Source organism: Ischnura elegans, chromosome 4, assembly GCF_921293095.1.
Source record: "Ischnura elegans chromosome 4, ioIscEleg1.1, whole genome shotgun sequence".
Lineage (NCBI taxonomy): Eukaryota > Metazoa > Arthropoda > Insecta > Odonata > Coenagrionidae > Ischnura > Ischnura elegans.
This window is the reverse complement of record NC_060249.1, coordinates 18,244,726-18,265,847: the sequence shown is the minus strand read 5'-3', so window position 1 is coordinate 18,265,847 and position 21,122 is coordinate 18,244,726. Positions and strand designations below refer to the sequence as shown.

At 41.3% G+C, this 21,122-nt stretch overlaps 1 protein-coding gene across 2 annotated transcripts in view; it reads left to right on the top strand.

Annotated features, from left to right (window-relative positions):
* The window catches only part of LOC124157112 (protein expanded), a 215,247-nt gene that overhangs the window by 113,711 nt on the left and 80,414 nt on the right, over window positions 1-21,122 (top strand). For both annotated transcript variants that reach the window (XM_046531609.1, XM_046531611.1), the window contains one exon: window positions 10,787-10,886. In XM_046531609.1, coding sequence (XP_046387565.1) covers window positions 10,787-10,886 — 100 coding nt within the window. The remainder of the gene's footprint in view (window positions 1-10,786; window positions 10,887-21,122) is intronic.

The window sequence follows — 21,122 nt, the reverse complement described above, 5'->3', positions numbered from 1 at the left end:
TTGAAATTGGGCCAAAAAATAAATAAAAATAAATAGATGACTTTGCTATGTGTTTCCGAAAATAAGGGCTTCAATATTACCATTATAACGAAGTTATAGTTTTTACTTTTGTGGCTCAGTGCTTTATCTCATTTTGAGACAATTTCTTGGAGAAGTATTTTCTTCGCGAAAGCTTTTATTTTGATTTTGGTGATTTTCTGCCTTTTATTTCCTGTTTTATCCGCCACTTTTTCTCTAATTTATATATTTGACATATTTTAATATGCAACTTTCATGGTGATCCTTTTATTTCATTAATTTTGGAAATTGAAGAATAACATTTTGTATGATTCACCGAATTTTGATGTGCCTGACGTGAGTTTCACAACGTAGTTACATCTTCAGTCTCTACATCTACTACTTGGTGAAACCCGTGTAGTGGCTATTAAAATTCAGTAAACCTCACATATTTTTAGTGATTTCCGTAAGGGAAAAGTCTCACCTAGTTAACCCTGGAGTTATCTGTTCTAATTCTCCGTGGATCTGCTTTCAATAGGTTTCTGCTGACCCCCATAGCTGGCTGACCCCCATCTCAATCGGTCCTGACCATCATCTTTGAACTTTCTAATACTTTATCCATTTTTATGCTGTCGAGCATTCCCAGCCATATTCCTTCCCTTCCTCGTTGTCCTATTTTCCCTCCAATGCTTCGTTTAAGGAGGCAGTTTTAAAACTTCCTACGGCGTAGAATATGCCCCAAAATGTTATCTTCTATTTTTTTCATTTCATTTATCAGTTTACTTTCCTCGCCCAATCGCACGAGTATTTCCTGTTTCTTTATTCGGTCAGTCCACTTTTTTCCACTTTATCATTTTCCTCCTCAGGCACGATTCAAAACTCTCTTGTTATCTTCAATCTTTCTTTTTTTGTCCATGTATCGCTATCGTAGCGCACCACACTCTATACAAAACATTTGGCAAATCCTTTCCTGAGCTATATTTGAATTGTTCTTGCAGATATCGCAAACGCTTTTCTTACCCATTACTATTCTCTGTCTTACTACCTGGCTAAAGCATCTGTTTTCCGTCACTAAACTTACTAAATGCTGAAAATATTTCACTTGATTGACCATTTTTCCATCTATGGATATATTATTTTTGTTTACCCCCATGACTTTAGTCTTTTTTTCATTCCAAATTCTCTCCCACAGTTACAGCACTCTCCATTAAAAATAGTAGTCTTTCTTGAGATTCCTCCAGGACTGCTTGATTATCTGCGTACTTCTCTGTCTTAATTTCCTCCAGCCACTTCACTTGTTGCCTCTTCGAACTAATTGTCAGTATTGATTAGTTATTCAGCATAAATATTGAACATAGTAGATAACAAGCATCAACCTTTCCTGACACCTTTCCCAACACTTATTTCATCTGTCTAATCGTTTCTCACTCTAACAAAAACTTTCTTTTTACATACACCTCTTTTATTGCTCTTCTATCCTTCAAGTAGTGCCAAAATATTTCAGGATCCTCAAAAGCTTAACTCCGTCAAAAGCCTTTTCCCAGAAGTTACCTGTTATATTTTCCAATTTTAACGGCCGTTGTGTGCTCACCGCCCGCCTATTTTTATTCCTTTGTATTGTTTTGGCGAAGAGCTACTCGTTTCATCCCCATCATTCTTTGTCCATCGCTCCGCTTCCAGATGCAACACACCGCGTGACGTGTTTTTTTTCCGCATTCCACTTTGATGAGTTCCAGTGTCCCAGTGCTTTCACTCTATCGGCGCGCTCGCTTCTTTAGATTCTCTGCGTAGAATTATCCTTTGGAATGCTCGAACTTAGCAAATGGAGTTGTCAATAAACCTTTCAAATTCCTCTACCTTCAAATCTATGGTTTCGTCATCCAGAGAAAACAGGATGTTCTTAATTTTATATAATTGGATATGGCTTCAATTACTCCCGAAACTTTAGCTTCCAGTTCTTGATGCCTGAATATTGCCGAGAAAAACTTATTTCCATTAGCTGGTATTTGAACCCAGATACTTCAATTTTCCCTCAGGTTTGATGCCAGTTACATCATCTATAGCCTTCTTATTCTTATGCGAATTTCAGGTTGGGTTTCCTCTACAAGCTGTTTTCGTCTCAAGTCAACATTTTTTCACAGGAGACGGAAATTGTGCTTGCCAAGACACTGGCTATGCCAAGTGACTTTCCAGGTTTGCATGGGGTATTTACGGAGAATTCCAATAGTCTCCCCTCCCAATAACATTTTCCGTAACGAAAATATTGGCGCTGATAGGTTAATGAGATTTAGCCAATGGTTAATTTATGTGATTTACACATTGACTGTCGGCTACTGCTCATCCACGTAGAGCGCTAATCTTCCGGTGGCCCTTTCATGATCCCCACCGACTGTTAAGTAGTCAACCGCGTCGGCATATGAGACAGTGCGGCGAGTGCAGACAGGGAGACTTCAACGGTCGACAGCGGCGGCCGTCGAAGTCTCCTCACGTGGTCCTAAATGGGCTCTTTCGCCAAAATTTCAATAGTGGCAATTATGAAATTGTTTAAATAGTAAAGACTCCCATATTTTATCGTTCCTCGATCCTATGGCCTTCTTACCACGGTGAAAAATCGATGGCCTTATAACCCCTTTCGTAGGCGAGTTGATTACGTCGCGAACTCATGCCTTGCGAATTAGCGCTTCATTCCTTCTCCTCGGCCTCTCGCATTGATCTCATGTGGTTCGTTGCTGCTGACACTCTTGTGTGAGATGCATTCTGTTATAGTGAGATTATCCCTGAACGAGTAAATGCATAGAGACTTAATGACGTCGCTAACTCAAGAAAAGTGGATGGCAACTTTCGAGTTATCTTATTTTTATCTTAGGAGAGAATGGTTGAATAGGGAAATGATGAATATTTTTGTCGTGACTAATGTTTTCCTCCTAAATTATTTGAAGAAATAGCGATTTCGGGTTTTCGAAGCGGCGATATCCAAAGCTGCATGAAGTCCATTCCACAAGACCACTTTTTCCGTACATATTCAAATCTACAAATGGTATCAATTCGGCTTTACCACTTGAATAGGTAATTTACATTATGTGAAACTATACATGAAAAAACCGAAGCTAAAGCTCTAGTAGCACCTAAAATACGCACGAAATTTGCCATTACCAAATTATTCCTCTGTGGTTATGTGCGGAATTAGAATTAATGACCTCAATTCTTATTCACGATCTGAAAATATGATGCTATCCTCTGTAATCATTCCCCTGATCTCATCTGACTTTCTTATGTTCCTTCTTAACAGAGTTATTCATTACTTTTCCCAGTGAGTCAGTTTCCTTCTTGGATCTCCTTTCCCGTTTACTATAGTTGATCCTCGTTTGATCAACATGGTATGGTAACTCTATCAGACATTTTCTCCAAACACTGATCTTCATTAAAACTCCTTCAATTGGATTATTTTACTATTTTCCTCGAAGCCTCTTGCAATTCCATCAGGAGTGGAAACATTTGGAAACTATTTATGGACTTATGGACTATAACTTATAATTCACCCAAAAGAAATGGCTTTGCGTTTCAGATTTTAAGTAATTAACTTATATTTTATGCAAGGCCTATGAGCGAATTTTAAATGCTAAAATGTCGATTTTTTTATCATATTGATTTTACTCCTCGGGGCATATTTTTAGAGGTTAAAGTGCAGAATACAAAAATTTTTTAAAGTAAGCCTTACGCTAGTGCGCTCTCGTCCCAAGAGCCTTTTTAGTACGCTAGATTTTTATCGCAATTCAGTTCTCGTATTTCTGTGCGTAAACTGCAGTATTTTTTCGGAGACTGATTTTCTTTTTGCCTGGAAAAATCGCCTCATCGAGGATAATTACATCTGAAGAGGTATGTGAGCGGTTTTTATCATAAAGTGTGTGTTCCCGAGAAAAATGGGGGAGCAAAAAAATGCGGGTCAAGGGAATCCCATGGCGCTTGCATTGTGCCCGATGCTAGAATGCCACCGGCGCGGAGTGTTACTCAATGCGTGACGCAAGCGCCGTGCGTCCGTAGGGCGTGAACTATCTGTCGTCGGCCGCCGTGTCTGCAGCCAATCGTCTGCCCCCTCCGGCAGCCCTGATGCGCGGCGCCCACCCATCCCAGCACCTTGTCGTTTACCGCTAAGGCCAAGACGTCGGATGGTCAGCCTCCGATCGCCCAATTTGGAATGCACCCGTGAACCAATTTCGTGAATAGAGTGAAGAAAATAATTCATTCACAGCGCTGCCATCCTAAAAGCACGGTTAGAGGAAACGAGACTTGGATGAAAAAGAGAACGAAGAAAATGACTACGGTAGTGCTTGTTCCATGATATCACGCTGATATTCCCGTCAATTACAAATCGACCTAACCCCACTCTAATCTTATCGCAAATTTCACCAAGTTCCGCTCTAATTATATCTATGAAAGCCGCTATTGAAATAATGGATTCTTACGCTAATTTCCGTGTATAATTTATTGTTAATTTTTCTATATATTGAACCTAAGTTTATTGCCACCATCGATGCGATCATATTTTCTGACTTGCGCCGCGTTTTATTGTTATCTCATAACCATTTTGGAGTCTGTGGTCAGACTTCTGTCAGTCCCGTCAACAAGGCAGACGGTTTAAGCCCAGAAAACATGAACTCGTCAACCATTTACTGCGGTAACCTTCGCAAGAAATGCTACCATCTATTTCTTTCTTTCCCAAACCTGTTCCTTCGGCTCCCTGGCGTTCGTCCCTGATGATCTGCTAACCTTCTCCGTCAGTTTGACTCCTATTAATAACATACACTGAAAAATCTTTAATTTAAAATTGACGAAATTATTTTAGTCAATATATGATTGCCAGCCACGGTCACCGGATTACTGGTGGGTTATTCTGGGTTCCAAAATTTCAAATTCGAATGTCGTCATATTTTATACAAATTTGGAATGCATCCGCGAACAAATTGCGTGAATAAGACGAAGGGAATAATGGATTCACTGACATTGTTTCGGAGAAAGTTCAACAATTGGCCGCTTACAGCGCGCGAGTAGCGGTTCTCATAAATTTCTCACTTCCACGGTGACATAATTTTCATTATGTCACCGTTGTTGTCTCGATCAATGAATGACTCATAGAACGATTCATGTAAAGATCCATAGCTCTCCGAATGCGGTCATTTTCATTTGTAGGAGGCGAGTAACTGCCCTGAGCGTGTCGAATAATCGCGAGGCCGAGTCACAGATATTGTGCATGTTTTTGTTTTGAATGGCGCAGCGCATCATCGCTAAGGAGGGAGGTCATTGGTGAGGCGGATGAATCATGTGTCCGGGAATGTCGAGTCCGCGTTGTGCGCGAAGCGTGACGGTGCTGCTCCAGCAAACGGCGTGCGTGTTAGGGGAAGAAGGGGGAGGGGAGGAGAAAGAGGGAGAGATGAATGCCCGAATCTGCATCCGCGACCCCCTTGCAGTTGATTCCACTATTAGAATACCTTGTGAATGGGCTTGTTTTTTTTTGTCACCAATTTTCATTTATTGTCGAAAAAACAGCCTCCGCTCACCTAATTCGGAATACACCCACGAAACAAATGCGGGATTACATTTATCATCACCTAAAAGCTGCGATACACGATGCATTTGCTAATGCTAGTGCATGGCTGGACAAATTCTCGGATGGATGCACGAAATCAGAACATATCGAATAATATAATCAGAAGTATTTGCTGGATGTGCGTTGGTATATTTGCGCAATTGCGGTTTTAACCCGGTGCAATATCGATGATGAACATTTTTACGCATTTACGTTGTTTATTTACATGTATTTTCATCATGTAAACAAGTCTTAGGAAAAAAAATGCGAATATTTGTATGACGCACTTCATCACTACACGTTCTACCAGATGGCCTATTTAAAATCCTAAATATTATATATTTACATATTTATTCTCTCTTACATCCTTGGTGACCAATGTAACTCATTCTGGGCCTTCCTTTGACTTTCTTTCCATTCTTTGCCCCATGGAAAATTGGCAATCTTCATCTGTTATTATGCCTAACGGCGTGCCCGATTAAGCCGTCTTCTTCTTCTTCTGGATTTTTGAAGACTTCTCTTTTTAACACTTTTCTTTGCACTCCCCCATTACTAGGTCGATCCATTTTACCTTCATCATTCTCTAAATGACACTCAAAATGTGATTAAATATTCGCTACATCTGAAGAATTATGATAAAAATATAACTAAATAAAACTACTGCCAACCGATCAGCTCTTAGAGTCTTTATCAAATAATGGTGTAATTGAAGTCGAATGACGTTCATATTTAGGAAAAAAGGCTACGGTCTGCCCATGTAGTTGAAAAAGTGCTAATTTATAAATGCATGCTGTGTTATAGAAATCATGTGCCTCAGTTTTGCAATTATCTATAAATACTGAGCTTCAAAGAGTATTCGTAAAAAAACTGGAGGACATCTTTCTAATGCTTTTCGAGCGTTGAGCTCTCCGCTGAGCCTGTATACATACCCCCGAAGTGCGGTCGTTGCAGGACGGGACGAGCGTTGCAATCTCCCGATACGGCAGGCAGGCTTCGTGTGCTTCGCGTGCTTTGTCAATCCCTTTCTCTCGACCTCTTTCTCGAATTCCATCGTTTAATGGCCTTCCATCACGTAGACACTACCACTGTTTGCTGAGAGAATACTTGAGCTCATACCTCTCCAATCCTATTCACTCATTCTGAATCTTTGCTTGTCGGGTTACACATACTTTCAAATAGGTAGGAGTGCAACGTGTTTGATGAATTATCCTACTATTCTATGTGGATGGATTTGTGTTGGTTGCATGTGCACGTTTCAACAGCCGATTCTTCTGTTAGCACTCACATTTTTTGTATGCAGCTTCATGCATGCTCAGAAATGTTTGGAATTGCAGTTGAACTATTTACTCCGGTGGAGGAATCTTTTGTCGTTTCTGCTGTTATTTCAAAATTTTGGAATTAGTTGTTAGTTTTTCAATGCAGAAATTGGTTCCTGAATTCATAACCTCTTATCATGTGTCCATATGAATGTTTAAAGAAAATAATCAACATCATCTTCACCGGCCAAAACTCGTTACACAGATTTAGACGCAGCGCTACTCTCAATTATTTTATCACCAATTTATTCTCTTTCACATCCCTCATTACCTCTTTCATGCATTGTATTCGAGTCCCTACTTTTCCATTCTTGCGATCGACTTGACCCTCGACAATTGTCTTCATCTCCGTCCGTCCGTGACCATCTTGCCTCAAGATATACCCGATGAATTTGTTTCGCCTATTTCTTAGTTTTCATTAGGGTCTTTTCCTCTCCTACTTTTCGTGTGACTTCTTTATCTATCCTCTTCTCTTAGTCTGTTCACTTAGCCTATCCACTTAAATATTTCCCTCAGAAATGTTTGTAGACATTTTGTGGACGTTTTTCTGAAGTTGGTAATGCTCTTGGTGACCCGGTATAATGCTTATTGGATGGGTGATAGGAGTTAAATGTATTTTGTTTCGTTTCCCTGCTCTGAACGAGGTTATGATAACTTTGATTCGGTCGCCGGGAACACATATACGAATTATTTTTGGAAAAAATCATGGTGATGCCGAAATTCGTTAAGCATGCTGTGGTGAGGATTTCGAATGGAAGCTCGAAAGAGTTTCCATTCGAAACTAGTTCGCGCTAGTCAGTCGCACCTTGAATATACAGAGAGCGTAAGGGATCCGGCGCAAAATGATTTAATCCATGAGCTTAATAAAATATTAATGAAATCGGCACGATTCGACAAAACCTGTTAGGAGCTATCAGAGAGCGTTTCGCAGCTTCTGCACTGATGAGCTGGGAAACGCTTTAGAATCAGAGGCCTCGGTGGCGGCGGGGTAAAGTCCTCGCCTGCCAAACCGAAGGTCGCGGGTTCGAGTCCCGCCTGGGTAGGTTGCCCCTATCCAGGGCATGGTTGTGTGTGATAGTTGTTGTTTCATGTTATACCCTCCGATGTAAAAGGCCTTGTGAGCTGTTTTCGGGGCGATGCAAATAAATAAAATAAATAAATAAATGGTGTGTTGATATTACTTGAGCAACTACATACAAATTTAATTCTGAGCGTCTTAGATTACACCATCTTGGTACCTTACTTTGTATTTAAGCCTAACATAAATGATAAAATAGGAGAGTCATTTTACTGAAGGGATTGGCCTTGGAATTCACATTTCCCCGAACTATGAATGAGGAATTAAATAAATGCTAGTTGAATCTATATATTCAATTTATTCCTACGTGCACCTTCAGTTCTTTTTGTGAATCACAGATCCCCTAAAACCCCTGGCTACAAATAGATTGTGGTGCATTGATGTATATTTTGATGAATATGAAAAGTTTTGACTCTTTTAAAATATGAACTCATTGAGGATGTTTACACCCGTGAAAGAATTAAGAATTCTGAGTACAATATCTCTTTGCACCAGTTAAATCGCAAAATTTTCTCAGATATCCCTCTGAGCCATTTAGAGAACATCAACTTTGAACCTCACCATGTCTCTAGGTCCGACATAAACCATAAAATAGGATATTTTTCCGAATGGATGGGCGTGGGAATTTGTTTTCCACCCAGCAATAGAGGGCTTAATGAGGTATGCCAGCGCGGGACTCAGTAGTCCAAAATCTCTTACGCGCACCTTTTCTTTTTTTTTAAACGGGTAGTGTCCTGACGTCCGCAGCTACGCGCCCATCTAGGCTTGTAAAGCTTGAGGGCTTGATAGGTTTACATAGATGTAGATGAAGTATTGCATTCCGAGGCTGCCCTCTTCGTTGCTGGCTACTACGTCTCTGTGGTCTCTTTCCTTCGGCGAGGCCATGTCTCTTTTGATACACTGGACGAGTTAATTGCTTTCGATTAAAAAGTAGTCTGGGTGTGAAACTGGTCACCTCTTCGGCTCATCGAGGAAGTCATCTGTTTCACAATCCGCTCGTTTTTATTGGTTTTCAATGCTAATATCGGTGGACGCTCGCTATGGCCTTATTTTAGGGAAAAGGATGAAATCACACACTCGGTTTTGTGGGCACTTTGGTCGGACGCAGGTTTCGCATGAATGTGAGGTGAGTTAATTGCAAAGGGAAATTCCTACATGAATATTTCATGGGGAAGTTGATTTTATCCAGCGGTTTTTTTTAGTGTATCGGTGAAAAATATTGTTATTAATGATTGGAAACGGAATTTACATAGGCCATTACAAAAGTCCTTTTAAGTATGAGGTTGCGGTCGAGGGAAAGCAACTGTTCCCTCCCTACCCAGAATGTCTGTCGTTCTCACGGCAGTGGCTTAGATTCGTTGGAAGTTTACCCTCACCTGTCCACATTCTTCGAGTTGAATATCAGCGGAGGTGATATGCCATTAATGTCACATTTGTTCCAATTAAAGTTCTGTTATCGTAAGTTATAGGTTATCCCCTTACCATAGTATCAACTTCCTCCATACGGAGGGCACTTATGATACGAGTGCGTACGATCCATGACTGTCTCTGTCGCGGATGGGTGAATGAATGAATGGTTTTATTTATGCTTTGGGAAATCAATAAGAGCAAAAAAACATAAGTATAGTGTAACGTTTTTTATTTTCTCTTCAATTCACATACAATGTTCTTATTACACTGCATTTAAACAAACTCGTGGTAAAAAGACGACCGTATGCCACAACTATCACAATCAAACTCCCCCTACACACCATCTCCCGCCGTCAACAACAATCGCCCCACTCCACCTCTGCCGCTCATTAGACCAAATTCAGATCACACCAAAATCCAACTCAAAACCACCCAAATCAACTCGAAAATAAGTGTTACAATAGATAACATTCTGCTCCAAATTCAGTAATTATGGAATAAGCATAACTTATGCACATGAGCGATTGAATACATAGGTTTAAAAAATCCGATTAATCAGCACAAAGATTCTTACATTTTAAAAGAACAGTGAAAATGTTAAAATATTCGTGCAAATTCCTCTCAAAATATTCTGGGGTGGAGAAGTATTTTGTAGAGGGGGGTTATGAATTCCAAAACTTGGATGCTATAATCGGGAAGGAATTTATGTACTGGTTGGTTCGGGCTTGGGGCATGTGGAGAAGGCTCAGGTCGGCCCGGCTTATTCTGGCGGAAACAAAAGTTCTGAGGGTGAATAGGTTACAGAAGTATTCAGGAATATGAGTTTGAGTGGGAGTACGGAAAACACCCCATGAAGTAGTTCCTTCGGGAGCCAAGAGGCAGCCAATGGTTCAATATGTGACCACCTACGGTGCGCGACTAACGGCTCACTTGAATTCCTCACTTATGGGTTCATTTTCATCGTAGTTGCCACGATTAATGAATGACTCATTGAACAATTCATTAAAGGATCCAAGAGCTCTCCAAATGTGGTCTTTTGGGATTACAGTATCACCCCAGTCTGTGCTCTTTGCTGGGGCCCCAGGTTATTTAAAAGAGCATCACTGAAAAGTTCTGTGATTGCTTTGAGAGACCCTGGAATCCGAAAAATTGGCACAAAACTCGTTGACATATTCCTGTTTGGTAATAGCGTTCCGTGCTCCTTCCTCTTCCAAATTATTGCGGATATGGGAGAATTTATGCGGCTCTTATATTTCCGTTCAATCCAGAGGCCGTGGAGCTCATTCCAGGAAATTTACTCCTGTGACACGATTATTATGAAAAAGCTGTGTACTCTTTTAGCAGTTGGTGGAGTCTGAAAATGTTTAGCTTGTTTCTAACAATTTCTTCTCTTCGTTTCAGCCGAAATCTCGGGCGAAAGAGCTCTTCGCCCAGGTATGCCTCCATCTTGGAAACCGAGGAATGGTCGATGCCGAACTGTTTGGCTTGGCGATCGCTACAGGTGAGTCCATCCATTGTTTATCCTTAATCTCATGACTTAAATGCGTCATTTGCTTTGCGTTACCATAAATTTGGTGTTAAGGTCACTTATACTTGACTCATTCTACTCATTCATTACCCATATCAGTTGATTAATGACTAATTCAGTAGATTCATTATACCGTGAAGGATATGGGGGACTTAGCCATAGAAACTTCGTTATCCAGCGAAAATTATTCCCGGTGGAACACCCGGGAAATCATTCTGCATTACGAACGATGGATAATTGTAATTCATCTGCTGGAGATGAATGGTCTCTTCAGGGAATGTATCGCGGGTAGTCGACATGGGGAAAAAAATTTCGGTGGTTTGGGGGTTCAAGCTCCTAAAGTCTCCAAGTTGCGAAATTGATTAGGTGGATGTTGCTCTAGAAGGAATAAATATGTGAATTAGAAGAGAATGGCCGTATGAGAAAGGTTTATTTTCACCATTTGCGTGCCTGTGGAAACCCACCTTTATCGATGGAATACGAGAATAAAAATGCCTTATTTTCGGTCTCCCTGAACCTTTTGTGCGGCGCGGCGTTAAGTCGCTCCCTCCATTGGGCAAGGGTGTTTTTCTTCTGTGATTGTTAGGCTCATTCCGAACGAACGAAGGCGGCGAACGAATCTCCTGATGACGGCGCAATCTGTGTATCTGAATTTCGAAGGAAACCTCTCCTTTCCTCTCCTAAGGGAGGGACTGGGATAGAAAAAATGTGGGGAATGAATACGGAGGGGGGCAGGGAATTCCCCTGAGGGGTTGGGTCCCTCCCCAGAGGCGCCGGCTGACGACTGCCCTCTCAGCCTTCTGGGAAACCTTTTATTATCTGGGTCTGAAGCTGCTGTTCCTCCTCCCCCTTCTTATCGACATCTTCCCAGCGTCTTTTTTTTGTCGTCGGCTGCTAAGGGGAAGAGGCTTTATGCGAGGCCAGCCGATGGTGATTGTGCGGTGGCACACGCGAGCCATCTGAGACGATGGCGACGATATCCGACACTCAGTCAATGCTCACCATGCTCGAGGGAGTGCGGATGGCTCTTATATCCTGTTTCCTATGTGTTCGTTCACCAATTTATTTTTGTCGATATGGGTAAAATTCAGCTATGTTAAACATCAATATTTACAAAAGTCTTTTACCGATTACGGCAGGCTTGCATGGAGTATTTACGAATTATTCCGATAGTCTGGATGATAACGTTAGTAACTCATGAAACATTCGTAACAACTTCCGCATTTTTTGTTTTAAACTAAGGATATGATTGGACTCAATTTTATTTATTATAGGTTAGATGTGGCGAACTCTACCTCTAATCCCGCTGCTTTCATTTATAAATTTTAGTCAATTATATTATTACATTAGACAGAGAACTAATTTTATTTATATTTATAGCTGAGAAAAAGACAATAAAATAAACATTCAAAATTTTAGCCCCCAAATCCGTTACTTTTGGGGTAAATATAGTAGTAATAAATCAACTTTATTGGGCGAGATTGGGAATAAAAAGTCCCATCTTCCATCTAAAGTCCCTAGAGGTAAAGAAACATAAAAATATCGTTAATAATCACTGTAGTGGTGCTGGCCGTATTGACCATAAATTTAAAAAATACTGAATGTGAATCAGAGGACGTTCTTATCCTAAATTTCTTTTCACAAACGAGAGCATTTATAAATTTCTCATACGTAGTGAATAGAATTTCTGTGTAGTTGGTTTGCATTTAGAATATAAAATTTACGATATTGATTTGGTGCATGTTGTTAGAGAATGAATTAAAATGAGAATTTGGAGAGAATGGTTGTATGAAAAAGATTTATATTTCGTCGTAACTAATCTTTCCTTTCCATCTACCGAATTCTTTCAATGAAATGCTATTTCTGGTCTGAATGTACGACCCCGATCTTCGGAAAAATCGTCATGGTCCACGGGATTTTACGTTCTTGCATTCAAAGCTTGTCTCAGTGATTTCATCCGTCAGTGTGTGTGTCGTTGGTGAAGAAATGCGGCGTGCCTCCTGTCTCTCGATTCCTCTGAGTGGCCTCACGGTGTAGCAATGTAGTGACAGTGTAGAATGCGGCGTCCGAGTGATGAGGACGTAAATGCGAGAAGATTGTGGGGCAAATTTATTTCTCGTTCATATATTCGATTACCTGAATGTTTCTCGGATAACCTGCTATTAGTGAGTACTAGGAGAGGTATTTCAGAAAATTCAGCGGAATGAAACGATATAAACAGCGAAACATGGTGTTATAATAATATTGTCGGATGTTGTCCCTCGTCAGTTGTCCTGAAGGTGAGGCTAATGCGTTGAAACGCGTCGAAAACTAAAGTAAGGCTGCTGGTCGGACAACAACTGTTATTTGCTGATTAGGCGACCTGAAGGTAATGAAAAATGTTAGTTACTGGCAATTCTCCACAAGTGCTTTAATTTTCTTTTCACGGCCGGCGACAATACTATTTGTCACCTGGTGATAATGAAAAATGTATCCAAACCGGTTGTGAAAGGAAAATTAAAGTATTTGTGGAAAATTACCTGTAACTCTAAATTTGCTCATGTGTCATGAAAACAGTTGAGATTCGAAGGTAATGAAAACGTGTTGTAGTGCATGTTTTGTGTTCTTTGCGAGTTTCCCTTGGACCACGGTGGCGAGTTAAAATAATTCTGCGCCCGGCGCGGGCCCTTCGTTCGTCTTGGCCGTGAATAACAGGGAGGGAGAGAGAGAGATAGGATGGTGATCTCCGTGGAAGGCAGGCCGAGGAGAGAGCGCCCAAAAGATGATGTTGGCAACACTGTTCGGGAGGATGAAGAAGATGAGGGAGGTGGGTGGGGGAAGGACGAATGAGGGGCTGGAATGATGATGGGCCGGAGGTGGAGGAGGGCACAAAAAGCAGCGGGCGATGGGTGGCTGTAGGCGGCTTCTTGGCCCGGTTGGAGAGGATGGAAGATATGTATATACCACATATGTGCCTTTACATGGGAGCCATGTATACCTCTGTCCTCATAAATACATAAATGTGTGCGTATGTATATGGTGGCTGCTACCGGAGTTACGTATTCAGCCTCCCATCCCACTCCTCTCCGCTCCGACCAGAGGGTAGCCTAGCGGCTCTCTCCTTCGCCGCCCACCTCTCTCTCCGCTCAGCACTGCCCCATCTCTTTCCAGCCGAGAGAGGAATGCAAGCGTTAACTAATTAACGGAACGTCAAAGGCTCACCAATAATAAGGTCAGGTGAAACGCAGGATTGGGGGGGGGGGTTTGTTCGGAGATTGAGGCTGTTCTCTGTGGAGTGGCGGGGAGGACCGGAGTAGGTCCGACGGCATGGGCCATGGCTGCTGGCCACCCGGGCCGATTGCTCGATGCGAGTCTATGCGTGGCTTGAGAGGTGTATGCATCAACACGATACCCTGCGCGCTACCTCTTCTTTTGAACAATTGAGATAATTGAAATTCTCAATTAATGCATATCTGTACTGGAGATTGGTTTCCGGGTTCATTCCGCGTCGACTCATTTATTGCGGACGACAGTTTCGTGCGCGTTCCAGCTCCCAAACCTATCTGTACTGTTGAACTATCGAACTGGAACTATTGTACAAGTGATAGTTTCCAAATTATTAAGCCACAGATTTTTTGAACAGCTGACCTTCGTGAAATAGCAAACCTCTGTAAACTACTGATATTTGAGTTTAGAGTTTGTGTTTAACTAAATATTTAAAGTGTTTTGAAACGTATGAAGTGATTTGAACAATTTTATGAATCATCATTTGTAATTCGAATTTAAATTTGCAAACAGGCGGTTAATAACTTTTTGATACCCCTAAAATTTTTAGAATTTCATTGTTAGTTATAAACACTGAAGTTATTTCCAGGAGTCACATTTTTTCCTACAGGGTATTGAATTAAATGCTCATTGCATTGTTGACTCCTTGTAGTATTGCGAGGCATATGACCTAATCCACGTGATTTTGTAGTTTTTTTTATTCATATCGTCAATAGCTATGTTGGTTGGTGGTTGGTTGGCGAGCGAATTCATGGTTAACTTAATAGAGAAAAATTATATTTTCCTGCAAAAAACTTTTTGTTTGGTTTTCTCAGAATGGTGTCAACACTCATGTCATCACAGAGGGGAAAAGAAGGTATTTCTCCATAGATAGGCCTAAAATGGTGAAACCGATAGGAGTTTACCAGAAAATAAGCAAGCAGGTGTGGAATCCATTAAGTGTTTACATCCATATATTTTCTACAGGATTTCGCTTTTAAGAGGCATAAGGATATGTTGAGTGAAGTTGCTTTCAACCAACAGTTAGGAATAGATCTAGCTTCCGTACATAAAAAATTATCGCAACTAAAACCATGAAATGTGCTCAGAGTTAGTCAATGTAACTTTATGCTCAATTAACGGTCATTTTTCTGAGAAAAAAATGAGTACAAGAAATACTGCTTGCCCTTGATGAAGTGGAGGGAATTAAGGAATATCGGTCGTTGAAATCACCAGAGGTCTGACTGATGTGGTGTGGGTTGCCTGGTAATAAGGGGCTGTCCCTTCCGCCAGCGTCATTCCTGATTGTGGGAAATAATTATTTTGCGAATGATTGCATAAATTCTGCTGCAGATAAGTATATTTACGTTAATCATCTCTGGTAAAAATTCGTAAGCCAGAGAAAGTGGTAGCCGCCTCCCCGTGCTTCACGAGCGTACCAATTTTTCATACCGGCGGAGTAGCACCTTTCTTTCACTTTTTCATCCAAAAAACCTTCCCACATCATTTTTGACGATTCTTTAGGGCTCTGTCGCAATTATTTCATTTGCATGTTCCCCACAAAAAGTTTTAAGTAATCTTATCTTCCATATGCTTGACTTCATTTGAGATCATGAATTCCTATCGCAATTTTTTCGATCATTAACTTATAGAATAACAAATCCAGATAGCCTAGTGATGTGCGCAGCGCGTTGGAAAGGCGAATAACGGTAATTTGATCCGTGTACTGTGTGATGATTTTGTGGTAGAAAGCAACGTAAATCTCACGTAGCAGATTTGAAAATAAACATATCTGGTTTCAAATCTAAGGCGTAAACGTTGGTGAAATTCACGTTATTTGTCTTGAGAAAGATTTCCCTGGACAGGCAATTGATCCACATATCTTTGGACTTTCGGGCTACTCCGCAGATCACAACTGATTCAGATTCTTTGATTCCCATGTCAATAGACTAGGTTTATATTACTAGGTATTCTGCCCTTGCGATCTATCAACGCAAGGGAGTAAGGGTTCCAAAATGCCTCAGATCATCCCACACAAGCGCTAAGGTCGCACTTGGCTGTGAATGTGAATTGGTAAAAATGACATGGGAGTAAAGGAACTAGGTTTACAAATTAGCGTGCGGAGAGACGCGGAAAATAAAAGAACCGTGGTTCGATTCACGGTCCAGGTGGGGTGTGCTTGATGCCGAACGGAATTTTGCCGAACGGTTGATTCCGATGGGTTGTGAATGAGTTCATGATTTGTTGCGCATGAAATTTTTCATTCTTACGGCGTTATGACACCTCCCAATCAGTCTTTGGAGTGAAATTGTGTTCAGGAATATCTATTGCCAATCGCGCTGCAATCAATCGGTATCAACCGTTTCGAATGAAAAGCGATCGGAATAATTTCATATCAGCATACCCCTCCCGGGGAGTTTTTTTTTTCAAGACAATTCATGTGAACTTATGATTATATTTGTCCCTTACTTTCATTATTTCACGTTCCATGCAAATCAATTCCAGGGGGTCATATTTTGACCATTGCATAAAATGAAGCCTTTCACTTACTTAATCATCCGAGGAAAGGAATTCCCGAATTCGTTTCGTCGCATTTCGCCTCCACCTCCTCCTCTCTCGCCCGCCGGGAGTTGTCGGCTCCAACCCCTTATTATTGAAGCAGCAGTTAATTTGAATGACATGGACAAATGTTTCGCTTCATCTGATATACCGTTTTGAAACGAAGCGGATCACTTCTCTCTCTTCTCTCCATTCGAAAATACGCATTATAGAGATGACCTCGCCGATGAAACAACTGTTTTTTTGGTCGCGTCTCGTTGTCTGGGCAACAAAAGAGTTATCTCGTAAACATTTCGAAAGATCAACATTTCAAGACCGAAATTTATGTCCCAACGGTCGTGTTGGTGTGGGCTCCCGGAATCGACCGACCGTCAACCTCCGCAGATTTATGAGGATCGACCCAACAATTTATTTGCCTTCGAAAGAAAATGCCTCGCATTTTTGTTTAGCGCCTCTCTAAGAGATCATCCTTCTCTTATTTATATCCCGTTTGAAATACATCGTATTATTCTGTTCATTTCATGCATAAAAAAATGTTTCATCGCCGATATCTGATAGCGAAGTGAGGTAGCGGCTAGTGAGTAGAGCGGTGGGGTGATGATCGAATGGTACTGGATTCCAATCGAGTGTGAAGCCTTCATACACACCCGGATAAATAACTCTCAGACATATCTGACTTATTGACACTCTTTTCGAGACCGAGAAGTGGTTTCCAGCATTGAGGTCGATTCAAGGAAAAAACTGGCTAAACGAATTAAACACTTCCTAATTTTTCCAAGGCCTCAAAGATGTGAGGCTGATTTTTCCTTAAGTGCGTTATGAGCAATGACATCGTACCGCAGACCTTTGACTTCTTAGGCCACTGGAGTGACCCCTAACCTTTCTTGGTTATTTGATTCCTTCGCCAATTTGCCGATGTTCAGGGTAATAGGTGTATGGAATGAAGGAACTTGGATGGCGTGGTGATCTGCGCATTGGCACGGGAAGCCACGTTCCATAGCTCGATTCACGGTCCAGGGGACTTATCTCCCAAGCCAATTAATGCTAATTTCACTGCTGTTCACACCACAAAAATGAAATATACCACAATAAGGCAGATTTTAAGCCTTATTCGTCAATAAATTCTTATTTCCGAAAATTCTCGTAGTCAAATCAACATTCGACCTAGAATCCGAACAAAAATTTATACCTGAGAGCATTAGTCTTTCTATCAGGTCAAGTGTCGTTGGTGAAAAGGGATGGGACATGAAAAATGAAATTGGACAGTACACAAAAAAGACATGGTACACGATGGAGAAAATTTCGTGGTTAGTTGCCTTGGAATTAGAGAATCTGTTTAGCGTAGTGTTGTGCGCAGTGGTCCGTAAAGCTAAAGGTTTGCGGCTCGATTCTCAGCCCATGGGATTTTTTTACACGACAGCTCATGAGAATTTTACCGCACTTCGAGCGGGAGAGTTAATTCACAGACAGGTATTGATATTCCTTAGGCCTACCGATAGTCTTACTCGCGTCGGTTCCGCTGCATAGGATTTGGACTCACTAACGAAACGGAACGCTGGGCGATTACGCTCCTTAAGCCAGGCCCATAAGTCCCAGACTTTTATATCCGGGCTTCAGGAGGAGGGGGACAGGAGGAAGGTAAAAAGGAGGCACCACTGCGATATGAGCCTGCCGACTCATCCAGGGTAAGGATCCGTGCGAAAGGGAAAAGGATGGAAGAACCCCATTTGGGTGACGCTACCTCTAGCGAAATGTCCCCAGTGAAATGGTTGACCATCCCATGAGGAAGAGTGATAAAAAAAAATCCTCGGGAGGGCAAGGGAAGTGAAAGGAGAAAAGGATAGGAGGCGAGAAGTCAGTGAAAAAATAAGGATTTTGAATGTTGTAATTTTGTAACGACCACGAAGATAGGTTTAACCAAACAACGCTTAACGGAGGGACGGAAGCTTCATAAAATGAGAGCTAAAATCCGATTTTCACCTCCGACCTGACGAAGAAAGCAGAATGGCGTTGGTAATTGCGGTCGCCGATTACAGAACTCGGAATATTGCAATAGTCGATATTTATTTCTGAAAAAATTTAGCCCCCACAAATTTGTTATCCCCCCTCCTAAATTTGTCCTTTGAGGGGGTCACGAGCTACCAGTTACGAAACCGAATTCACGATTTCTAGAGATAATAATAATAATTCAGAGATTTTTCTTAAGATATTAGGCTTTGCAATGAATGCGCTCCACAAAGAATAGGGTGGTGTTGGCGTGCGAAAAACTTTCGGTGCCCACGCGGGCTTCACCCTGGGGGCGGGACATCCAATGACGCCATGCAGAAGAGGATCACTTTGGGAGGCGAGGAGTAATTAATGTGGAAATGGCACGGCGGCTGGGAGGCGGATCGTCCAAGACGGAGTCGTTATTAACTTGTCATTCCTCTCGCTTGGCGTTCTCGTTAATCTTTGTGTCGTGGAGAGGAGTAGCCCGACTTCCCGGATCCTCCACCACTGATTATCAATTTCGATTCCTCATGATTATTCCATGGATAACCGTGGTCCGCAATAAGTTGTGAGCTAGTTTTGATTCCAAACGCTTGGCGTGGGTCTTGACGTCCACGTGCGTCATCGAAGAAACATTCCATGAATATTACTATAGAGGGTTCTCAATATGGCTATTAGTTTTGTTTTCACCTACGGAGCATTTAAATGATTTTAAACAAGTCGCCACGCACGTCGCTGACGGCAGAACGATCCGAATTTGGAAAATAGCTAAAATTGGGTCTGTAAGTCGAAATTTATTTTCGCGTTAATGTACTTGTCAAAGTCATCAATTTTGTAACGCTCTTTCTCATAATATCAAATACTCTTTTGAAAATATTTCGAGTAAATGGATCACTCAGCTTTAATTATCGCGCTGCGGACATTTTTGAAGCCTATTACAATTCGCCTTAAGTGAATCGTCTTGAATCTAGGTTCTACGAGATGGACAGGAGCCTCCTTTATGCAGTCCTCTTGGTAGAGAGGCATGGTGATCGGAATACTCTAGTTGGCACGTGGAGAATATATTATTGTGGTGCAAAAGGCATAACTAACCGTTCAACATGGAGGAGGCTCCAGTCCATCCCGTAGAAATGATTTAGATTACCAATTTGCGCACTTTTTAATCGGTTTCCAGCTATTTCGGTGGCACAGCGATTGGTGCGGAGCGTGAATTTTTTAAATAAATATTTACAATACAGTACTTATCATGGCAATGAATAGCACTGAAAGTTTATTAATTCGTTTCATCGTATCATAATGAATATAGATATCGATTTACAGCCCTTATAATATCTTATATCCTCGTGAAATTCGGAATTACTCTACCGAAATTGACGTGAGTGGGGACTTTTGGAAGCCCATTTAAATGCGCTGTGGGCGACAGCACATGCAGAGGCCGAAATATCGTATGCAGATTCACATTCATGTTCGGCCTTCAAAGTAGATCTCGCACATATTGCAAAAGAGGATCCTCAAGTCGGCTTCTAAATGTGTTGTCACCCACCACCCATTTAAACGGGTTTTCAGAAGTCGCCACTCGCATCACTGACGAGCAAAGTCGCGGGAAAATAATTTGTAGTTTTAATCGAAATTCATGTGCCTGATTATGTGATACATCAAATTCATAACTTTTTCAATGCTGTTCTTCGCAATAATCATTCATAATTAGTCAAAAATCCTAAGATTGGTTTGATGTAGCTCTCCATTCCTCTCTCCTATCCGCTAACCTTTTCATAGCGATATATTTAATCTCTTTTACATATTTTATAACCTGTCCTATGTATCTCATTCGCGACCGTTCCATGTCCTTCTTCCCTTCCACTTGTCCTCACACGATTGTCTTCATTAGGCCATCATGCCTCAAAATGCGCCCAACTAAGTTATCCCATCTTCTGCTTTAGGTTTTTAGGAGGCTTCTCTTTTCTCCCACTCTTCTTAGCCTTTCCTCGTTACTTACAGGGTCAATCCATTTTATCTTCATCATTCTTCGGTAGCACCATATTTCGAATGTTTACGTTCTTGACTTCTCTGCTGCAGTCAACGTCCAAGCCTCGCTTCCATAGAGAAATATACTCCATATGTAGCATTTGATGAATTGTTTCCTTACTTCTATGCTTGTATTCTCAGCTATAAGAAGAATCTTCTTTTTGTAAAAAGCCCTCTCCGTTGCGTTATTCTACTGACTATTTCTTTCTTGCTTCGTCCATCGTTAGTAATTCGGCATCCCAGATAAGAAAACTCTTTTACCTCTTCAAGCTTATGCTTTCCTAGGTTAATCTTTGTCTTAGCCTCATCTCTTTTACTACATAATATCTTAGTCTTCCTTTTTTTTGATTTTCAGCTGATATCTGGCCATTGTTCTTTCCATATTCGTTAAAT